The sequence below is a fragment of the Dreissena polymorpha genome, chromosome 1 (genome assembly GCF_020536995.1).
Source record: "Dreissena polymorpha isolate Duluth1 chromosome 1, UMN_Dpol_1.0, whole genome shotgun sequence".
NCBI lineage: Eukaryota > Metazoa > Mollusca > Bivalvia > Myida > Dreissenidae > Dreissena > Dreissena polymorpha.
The window spans coordinates 64563632-64574409 of record NC_068355.1 but is presented as its reverse complement, the minus strand read 5'-3'; the positions used below and the strand labels follow the sequence as shown (position 1 = coordinate 64574409).

General features: G+C 36.9%; 2 protein-coding genes across 2 annotated transcripts; one reads left to right on the top strand and one right to left on the bottom strand.

The window, feature by feature from the left end:
• Window positions 1–3527: 3527 nt before the first annotated feature.
• LOC127864647 (zinc finger protein 2-like) lies at window positions 3528–5918 on the top strand. Its single transcript, XM_052404490.1, has 3 exons — window positions 3528–3602; window positions 4280–4434; window positions 5204–5918. The coding sequence occupies exons 1-3, from the start codon at window positions 3579–3581 to the stop codon at window positions 5481–5483; spliced, it is 459 nt and encodes a 152-aa protein (XP_052260450.1). The 5' UTR covers window positions 3528–3578; the 3' UTR covers window positions 5484–5918.
• Window positions 5919–6670: 752 nt separating this feature from the next.
• On the bottom strand, window positions 6671–8780 carry LOC127878144 (uncharacterized). The gene is made up of 4 exons (XM_052424622.1): window positions 8551–8780; window positions 7797–8066; window positions 7405–7542; window positions 6671–6861 (listed from the first exon to the last, which is right to left on the bottom strand). Exons 1-4 carry the CDS (start codon window positions 8778–8780, stop codon window positions 6690–6692), a joined length of 810 nt encoding a protein of 269 aa, XP_052280582.1. The 3' UTR covers window positions 6671–6689.
• Between the last annotated feature and the right edge of the window lie 1998 nt (window positions 8781–10778).

Sequence of the window (10778 nt, the reverse complement as noted above, 5' to 3'; positions counted from 1 at the left end):
AAAGCAATGAAACAGATTGCGTCACCATGGACGACACGACCAATCACTATGTTGCAAATTGCGCTGATACTAGTTGCGACACGACCAATCACTATGTTGCAAATTGCGTTGATACAAGTTGCGACACGACCAATCACTATGTTGCAAATTGCGCTGATACTAGTTGCGACACGACCAATCACAATGTTGCAAATTGCGCTGATACTACTTGCGAGACGACCAATCACTATGTTGCAAATTGCGCTGATACTAGTTGCGACACGACCAATCACTGTGTTGCAAATTGCGCTGATACTAGTTGCGTTTGCAATAAGAGCAACCGCTGATTCGAGAACAGAGCTGATACTAGTTGCGTTTGCAATAAGAGCAACCGCTGGTTGGAGAACAGAGCTGATACTAGTTGCGTTTGCAATAAGAGCAACCGCTGATTGGAGAACAGCTGATACTAGTTGCGTTTTCGTTTCAACCAGACACAATGTATCGAACAGCACTGGTACAATGTGTCATTGCAATTCGGCGAACCGCTGGACTGCGCATACCGCAGTGTCCGCTTGAGAATGCTCCTCTGGGAACCCAGGGACCTCCTGTTAATTAGTCAGTAAATTAATATGAATATGTACATTGTTTGTTTTGTTATATTGCTCTTTCCTTTGTTGTGCATTGTTGGCAAGAAACTATGTTCATCGAAGTAAAATGAGTTTTATTGAAATGAATAATACAGCATCAAGACACAATATTTAAACAATAGTATGCGCTTCATTTACGCTGAACACATACAGAACTGACATATTCTATGTATCACTCATATATTTATCTAATAGCTTCCATTAAATAAACTCACACAAATGAATATTTCGGAGAAAATAGTTTAAACCATGCCCGCAGGCCACAGTTGTTAGTAAAAAAAGTTCAAATTCAACGTAGAGTGATTCTCGGTTTTGATGACGATACAAGTACACACAGCTATCCATTAATGTTAACGGGTGATTTCATGGAACATAATCAAGATAAAGCTTGAAATGTTTTATGTCATTATTTTTTGTAAATCTCAATACAGAACGGCATGTACATTACACGCAGACTTCACTGACCAAAATGCTTACTGCTCTTCTGGAAAGTTGGGCGCCTGCAAACCCCATAATACAGCTTTTGCCGACAGCACATCATGCACAACATTTGGTTTGTGGGTTCTGCCGACAGCACATCATGCACAACATTTGGTTTGTGGGTTTTGCCGACAGCACATCATGCACAACATTTGGTTTGTGGGTTTTGCCGAAAGCACATCATGCACAACATTTGGTTTGTGGGTTTTATAATAGAAAACCTCATCATTTCTTCAAGCTATGGAAATGCATAATTAGTATTTGCATTAAATTAAAAATATTATAACTGATTGCTATCTTTTTATGTTAGCAATTTTTTTTTAATATGAAGACTGCATACTCTGCCTAGCATATGATTATTCATAAAGTGAACAAATCAGAATAAAAAGTAAACATTTAACTTAATAATATTTTCATTTAAAAATTATATTATAAACAAAAAAATGTTGCTGCGAAGGCCTATGGCGCAAAATGATATTGCAATCCGTGAAGTTTGATTACACATCAAGTATTGAAATCATTGTGTTTTTCCAGATTCGTACAGACAAAATAATAATATGACTTGATATGCTAACACATGTTTGCGATAAAACGCTAAATACTGTAGTACAGCAGTACTACGTTCTGAGATTTCGTTTTTTAGAGTAGCAATTGACTTCTTAGACTCCATGATACTCAGGCAATGCAACATACAAATCCCCTGATAAAATGTGTACTAAAATTATTGAATACACCAACTTATTTATGTTTTTCATAAAAATACTTGTTATAGTATCCTTTGATAAACACTCAGTTTGTTGTTTGTAATTTGACCGGCGGGCAATGTTCCGCGCTGACCACTCCATACAGCAACACCGCGGCAGTAAGTCCAGTGTGCGCATGTATTTCCTAAAACCTAACTTCATGTACATCAAACAACACGTACATTATAAACACCGTTACAGTATTTTATGGAAAACATGCATTCGTTGAAAAATATCTTTGCATTTGCTTGAAACAATCAATACCTATCATTATGTCGCACGAACTTGTACTGTTTTAGATAAAGACCTTAATTCGGCTGTGTGCCTTGTAAAGATAATTAAAGTAAAATCCAAAGTGTTGCTACATGTTGAAAAAAAGAAAAAAAGTGTTAAGGACTTATTGAAATGCTCGAAGTGATGCACAAGTTGTACACCGCACTGGTGACAATTTGAACTCAGTGTGGGACACTGCGAACAGAAACGTTAAATGGTCAGCGTTAACATAGAGACCAAGCTTTATCAAGCTTGAGTTACAAAAGTGGCTTCAAGAGTCGTAACAAGGTTTTGTAAGATTTGTGGACGCAAGTGACTCAAAATCAAGCTAGGCCTAGATAAACAAATCTTATTAAGTTTCACCAGGAATGAGTCATAAATATGAACTAATAAGTGATATCATTATATTTTATTCTAAAATTTGCGACCGGGCGACCAGATTAAAATCCGACCTTACTTCTGGCCGGATAAACATCTTGACCGAATGTGATCAAGATTGCGTCAAATATGTGTTCTCTTGAGTGGAAACATGCATTTGATTGTTGACTTGAGTTTTTGGATCCACTTGTTTAATATCCATGAAAAAAATGTTACACTATTGTTCAACATGTCCGTCAAACGCATTCAGCTTATTACATGATGCCCTTAGACTGTTTTGAACTATGTTATCATTTGACTTGTAATATTTAGGATTTATTAAAATGAATAGTAAACAGAAACTAGAAGCTGTGCTATTTCACTTTGAACATTCCGTTCACATTGACATTGAAGCAAATCCGTTGAACATGTGATTAACTTGTTGTGATCTAAGCTATGTCAAACTGCCTAGCGATATTATATTTTTTATCACATGCTATACCCTGTTTCCCATGTAATACAACCATGACATTTTTTTTTATTACATATGTGTAATACAACATTTGTAAGCGTTGTCATTGGCTTAGTTTTCGTTTATTGGCCAATCGCATTTTGTTATTTTGCTAAAATGACGTCGCAATGTCAAATGACGTTACGAAATGTAAACAACATTCGGGATTTATTACTATCTTTGCGTAAATTTATTAAATTTGCTAATTGACAAGCATGTGATTAAAAAAGATTGATACTCAGTGTCATATCATACCATATTTTATTAAACTCGTCCAGGCAATTCGTTAGTAAGCGAGCCAACGGCTCGCTTACTAACAAATTCCTGAACTCGTTTAATAAAATATGGTATGATATGACAACTCGTGCCAGATCCTATATGTATAATGGAATGTTGTTGTTGTTTTTCGTTTAAAAGAAATACGAATTCGAATTCATAAGAAACTATATATTGTACTTTGGAAAATTAGGTTATCTTAAACTCTAGTTTAGTTTATATTGTCGTCTGCAATTATGACATCGTTTTGATATTTATTTGAAAGCATTGTAACAGAGGAGGTAATCACGTGATGATCTAAAGGCAATCAAGATGGCGACGTCAATGCCGAAACAGGTATTTTTCGCCGTTTTATACCCTTTATTACTTGTATTTACTTATTAAATGCCGCTCTGTTTCCAGCCATATCAGCAAGAAAGTGATTAGCGTTTATTTCGTAGTAAAATTCGCTCTAAATCTCGAGTTTACCAGGTAACAAATTTCTTAGCGGGAGCTGTTCGCCATGTAATTTGTGATCTTTGCTGGGTTTCACTTATTGAATAACTCTCCCGCATACAAAAAGAGACATATTTATATTTAAAATCTGTAACCGAGTATTCGTTTGATGTTTATACAGCGGTCTTGTATAAAGAAGACATCTAAAACTTGTCTTAAACAGTTTTATGAACCAAAATTGTGTATGATCTAAATGGGTCCCGCTTTTGAGATGATCACAGAGGGTTCCCGTTAATAGGAAAACAGCAATCCTCATTTGATACTTATCTTTGATGAGCTCATGTACGTCACGGTAATCACACAGGTTGCAGCTTTATATGCGAGTGTGTATTTGTGTAAATGTGTGGGTATTTAGGCATACGTATAAGACGTAAAGTATGGCAACATTGAAATGTCACCCATAGTTGTTGATTCCTCTTGCTATGTGTTGCTACAACTTTTCATGTAATATTAGCATGCAAACGCGTAAATGAATAATGAAAAAAATGTGTTTTCAAATATCAAACCGAAATTTTCAGGTGAATATGGAATCGACGCGTCTTTGTACTGAGTGTGGCCGACAGTTTCAGTCCAGGAGTGGCCACAGCCGCCATATGAGACAGCACAAAGGACAAGCCCCATACCGATGTTGCGGGAAGATGTTTTTTGACAAGGATAAACTAAAAATGCACAGGTATTTAAACCATCTTGTGAAATAGCTCTCGATGTGTTGGTGTGTTTTTATACATAAGACAAGTTGCTACCAACTCTATAAATAGTATTACGTGTTCCTCTTGGGAATATATTGTACGATGAATCTCGATATTTTTTTCGTTGTTAAATGTCTATAAACTTGTGGGTTTTACATTCATATTTCAAAATCGATTATTATTTGTGGCGTGTTCTGAGAAAACTGGGCAAAATGCTTGTGCGTAAATTGTCATCCCAGATTAGCCTGTGCAGTCCACACAGGCTAATCAGGGACGTCAATTTCCGCTTTTATGGAAGTTTCGGTTTAAATGATGTCTCTTCTTTGCGAAAATTCAGTTTAGGCGGAAAGTGTCGTCCCGGATTAGCCTGTGCGGACTGCACAGGCTTATCTGGGATGACACTTTACGCACAAGCATTTTGCCCAGTTTTCTCAGAACACGCCACATTTGAGTACAGTGGGTGGTATTGACCACTCGCCAGCTGTCAATCAAATTCATATAATAATCAATCAGATTTCGTTTATTGCGACCACATGGTCCGACAAACAAAGACTGTCGGAGTAATGGAATAAGCGTTTTATGAAAAACACAACTTAGTGGGCGGAGCGATCGCGCATTTGGCGACTAGTCAATTCCAAGCAAACAGTTGTAACAAATGTAAATAGCTGGCGCACAAGCTAAATAAGCGACTTGTTGAAAATCTGACTATATCTAACACGTCACATCTAACGCTCTATATTATTGTTTTTACAGAAATCATATTCACGGAGAGGCGGCTCGCGAGGCATGTTTCCAGTGTGGGAAACTCTTTGCGACCCGACAACAGGTAACAAAACACATGACTGTTGTGCACAACGCAAATTCCGAAAAATTTACTTGCGACACGTGTGGTGCGAATTACACGTCAAAGCAGGGTCTCCAGGATCACACTGCTAGTCAGCACGAGGGTCGTGCAGCGCATGCCTGCCATTGCGGTAAAGAATACCGACACGCCACAAACCTTTACAGGCATAAAAAATCAACAAAACACTAAACATATAATGTGTCTAGACAGTACAAGCTATGTTTCTTCATTTTATGTTAATTAATGTAAACTGCCTCTACATTAATCGATATCATATATATTGTTTAATGTTATTGAAAACCGTGATTTATAGTTGATCTCGTATATATTGATTTATGTGATTTAAAGCTGTGATTTAAAGTTAATCTCATTTATATATTGATTTATGTGATTTGAAACTTTGATTTACTGTTATATTGTGCAATTGACAACCAATAATACTCAAATATTGTTTGGGGTCGTATTACAAAAACATTTACAATAATATGTCGGATGTTTAAAAAACTTCTTGTCAGTTTGTTATTGAGAATTATATTATGTTACATGTTTCTGAAATACTACCCGTTTTATATCATGTTATTTGAAATATATGATAATATGTTGTGATTAAAGAAACGAATTGAAATAATAAACATACTGACTTTTTTCCTGATATATAACTAACACAGGCTGATAACAATATGCATTATTGAATATACTTATACATATTTATAATTTAGCAAAGGACACAATTAATAAAATTAATAAAGATAAGGTGAATGCTAATTTACACTGCTTTAACACTTAACACGTACACAAATTTGAAGTAAATGGTTCGATGTTATTCCTGTCCTCTTTGAAATAAAAATATCATATATGAATAAGTTTTGTTAATATCAGGTGAAGTATACCCACGAAGTTATAAGTTAAAACAAGCACATCATTTACCAAAGGGAGAAGGTATTATGGACGTTTCATTTTTTTGGCGGATAGAAGAACAACATTGAAGATGTGTTTGACAGTTCTAAACAAACCTATCAAATTCATAATTATTTAACACTTTAAGCAGACATACTACAGTTATTATCAGAAAGTACAATCGTTCGTAGTTTATACAGAGACATTCTAAATTGACCTCCTCAATTTAACACAGATGGTAAATACCAAATAATAAAGTACTTAACTAGTGTATACAATAAAAACAGATTTGGATATGAAAGTTGGTAAACACATTTTACAATGTGGGGCTAATGCTATTTTTGTTAATATGATCAACCTAACATATAAATAAAACTGCAGTGACAATTGGACATGGAATAGTGTAATGAAACATTGTACATGTAGGGCGGTGTAAAAATAATGCACACTTTTTTAAAGGCTTTCCACCGGAAAGTCTAAATATTGGCACAGCCATTTTTACTCGATGCCCATTCTTTTGGTTGGTAGCATTTTGCTGTAGTTAGTTCGGGCCTTCTCCCAACGCACCCCAAGCGCCCCTTTCTGAACAGCGTTTCTTTCTGTGGCGACATGGTCAATTCTTTTACGCCCGGGCAATCGCTTCCTTCCAGGCAAATCGAACGCGTGGTCACTGTCATTATAAGTTAAAATAGGGATTAATTCATTATAAGTTAAAATAGGGATTAATTATGAGGTAAATAAAATGAATGACATATACAACACTTACATTATTGTCTACTCATGTAAGAATATTTCAGAAAGCTTAGATAAACAATGTTAATGTACCGGTATTGGTAGGCTGAAGAATCATTACTTTAACAAAATATATTAAAATGTATATTTAAATCCTTTTTATACAATTCGCATTGTCCGGGCCGGTTAGCTCAGTTGACGGACTGCTGGACAACAGGTCAAGGATGCGGGTTTGATCCAGCTCGGAAATACATCCCGAGATCAAGCCGTTTTACGGTAAATCATCTCTCATGCATATTCAGTAGTTCTACGTTATGTAATGAGAATATGCGCTTAGTACTGGTAAACACGCTTACCCAGAAAAATTGTGAATATTTTAACTGACTGCCGTCATATGACCGTTTAGTACAGAACAAAAGATACGCTACCAATGTTAATATACTATGTCTGTTATATACCACAAGCAATACGTTTTAATTACATTGTCGAAATTGCATTTGGAAGATCGGTTGCCGGTCTAGAGGAGCCATTCATCAGACTGCAGCCGAGCTCTTGCTCATCGAATGCCTCGTCCACTGTATCGTAAACCTTTTTCTTGGACGTGCAGAAGCAAAACGTCCTGCAAATATATGTCGATATGTTTTTACATAATCATACATATACTTTCAAATACATCACACATATAAAATACCAGTTCATAAAATATAATCTTGTTTTAAAAAAGAATTATTTAATTTTGTGTTTATTGGTTTGTTTTGCCGCATTCAACAGTCTTATTATCAGTCGGATACTAAACAAATTCAGAGATACGTTAACTCGTAACTTATCGTAATCGATGTTCATATTAGTCGATTCAAATTGGCGTTGAAGTACCTTTCGGGATCAAGTCGCACTTGCAGCTGTTCGATAGATCTACCGATGAATTCTCCGAATTCTTTTGATGATACTGTTCCGTGACCTCTTTTGTCATTCAGGGTTAGTTCCGAAAAGAACGTCTCCCCGATCAAAGAGCTGAACGCGCGAACATTGTAAGTCCCACCATGCACGAGACCATACAGGTACGCCTTGGCATCTATATTAGCTAGAGTGGCTTCCCACAGCTGTTGTGGCCACCCGCCGACGTATTGGCCCGCAGGTGGGAATCTGAAATAACGTATAATTTATATGTATCGGTTTCATCACATCATCGCCATCATTATAATAATTATCATTATAACTATAAGCATGATAATTAGCTCGGCTGTTTTCGAAGAAAACCCGAGGTATTGTCATAGCCAGCTCGTCCGCCGTCCGCGTCGTCCGGGCGTCCGAAAACTTTAACATTTGCCATAACTTTTGCAATATTGAAGATAGCAACTTGATATTTGGCATGCATGTGTATCTCATAGAGCTGCACATTTTGAATGGTTAAAGGTCAAGATCATCCTTCAAGGTCAAAGTTAAAAAAAATCATTAATTACCATATTCATCATCATGTTCGATAGTCATCACCAATATCATTATCATCACAATTATCATCATTTTCATAATCATCATTTTCATCAGTGCTTATAATACGAATTAGTCATATCCAATCTCATATCCAATCGATTACTATGAAAAGAAACAACATCAAATTATAGTTTACCTATTAAGATTAATATGCGACAGCAGTCTGTCTCTCAGAGGCTCCCGCATTTTGATTCGATTTACGGCACTTATCCCGCCCTGGTCTTCGGATTTCCACCAGTTTCGTACATCTCGGCAAAGAGCGGCAGCAAGCAAATCTCCATTCCGTATCATTTGAACTTCAACATCCTCACAGAAATGGGTAGTTGCCATAGCAGCCGACATTGGATCTGTAATTTCTTCAACCATTATTTGCGATAAGTTCGTTTTCTTCTGTTTAGCGACTTTCAACCAACTTTCATTTGTAAGCATATCTAACCCACCTTTGCATGATTTTCGCCTCATTCTTGTGAGAAGGTGTGTGCTCTCTATACACTTAATTTCATGTTGATTTCGAACCAGGCTGTGTTCTGGTTTGTAAAACCAATCAATTTTTGATCCATTAACAGTAATGTTGTCCAATTCTTCTTTCCAGACATTGTACTCACATGGCCACTTGTATTCAGCAAAAAACACGTTAAGTTCTTCCTTGGTATACTTCGATATCGTTTTTGCAGCCAACTCTCTTAAAGTGACGACTTTAACTTTTTTCGCCTGCTGGCTTTTATGGAGTTGTTCGACAGGCAGACCAAGAAATGCAGCAATGCCTGCAATTTTCGTGTCCTTCTTTTCGGATTCCTTTACTCCAAGCATTCCCTTTGACTTTCTTAAATATCGTACGATCACTCTAAGCTCAATGTCTAAGAATTGTTTCATGCTGTCAACACTTCCAAAGTATTGTAATAAATGTTCCTCTGACACGTTTTCCCACTTCCCTTTCTTGTTCACGTCCTTTGTAGTTTTCAAAAGAGGAATTAAAAAAAACCCATGTCCGATGAACTTAATATTTTGTTCACGGGGATGTTTAAATTTGATGCCATAGAGTTTTCAACTGGTTCATTCTGTTCTGTTGATAATAGTTCAAAGTCAATAACTGTTTCATCACAAGATTCATCATTACAGTCTATATCTTCAAGTTCATCCAGTAAGGTTTTGTCATTGACATTGCTTGCGAAAATTTCACACACCAATTTATCAAGTCCATGATTCGTCTCTTTACTCGGAACATCGTTTTTTGTAAAAAAAAAATTCTGAATCAGTTTTCTGAAACGCGGTAATGCTATACCCACGTTTGTTGCGACAATCTGCTTGGAGCGGTTATTTTGGTCCGTTATGTGCATTACTATGACATTCTTGTTCATGGACTTCAATTCCACTAAAAGTGCACTTTTGCTCATCTTTTCAACTCTTTTCCAGAGATCTTTTTGTAGCTGAAACGCTGTTAAAGGTTGACCATCTAATGACCTCACAACCAAGGGATGCCACTGACCATCAAATGATTGACATGGTACATTGATACCAGTCTGGGTGCATCTTGTATGAACTTCCTCCGCAATAAATCGCATGGTTTCACAGTCCAGACTGTATCCCTTCGGGAACCACGCTATTGGGCTGCAACGTACCGCATTCTTCTGCCATCCTCTATCTAGGTCCGCAAGCAAAAAAACGACCGCTTCCGACGCTTTTTCTCGCAATAGCTCGTACTTCTTATTCGTACACTGATATAATTCTCTAAGCAATGATATGAGGTCCACACTTGTAAATCGGGCTTCGCAGTATTCGTTTTCCCCCAAACTCATTTGTTGGCATGATGATACGCGGCCTAATATTTTGACTTCGTTTGATTTCTTTTTTAATTCAGTTTTCAATTGCTTTGCGTCGCCAAGCCTCGTTGGTTTTTTGGGATTGTCACTCCCATACACGTCTTCCGCGACTTTAAGTGCCTTATTTAAGAGGTCGTCGTTAAGCTCCATTCGGAAGACAGTTGTGTCGGTTTCGGTCCAACTCACGTATAACATCCGCCGAACATCAAGAGCTTTCAATTCTGTCTGACACTGAAGATAGTATCGTGACGGTAGTTCAGTATGAACATGTCGCGTTGGACATTTTATTTCGATAGCCACTTCTGTGGATTCAAATGTGTCATCCTTTCGAAGAGAACCATCAGGTGATACCACAATGAACACATTTCCTTTATCACCATTCACTCTAACACACCCCTCTTCGTAAAACTTCAGACCTGCCTCAAATACAGGCAATATTTTCCCAACAATTGTGCTAACTGCGTTTATTTCGTTGTCTGTACCCCATTTCATTGCAGCTTTCACTTCTAATGAGTGTTCCTTTTCTGGTATTCCACAAATTATT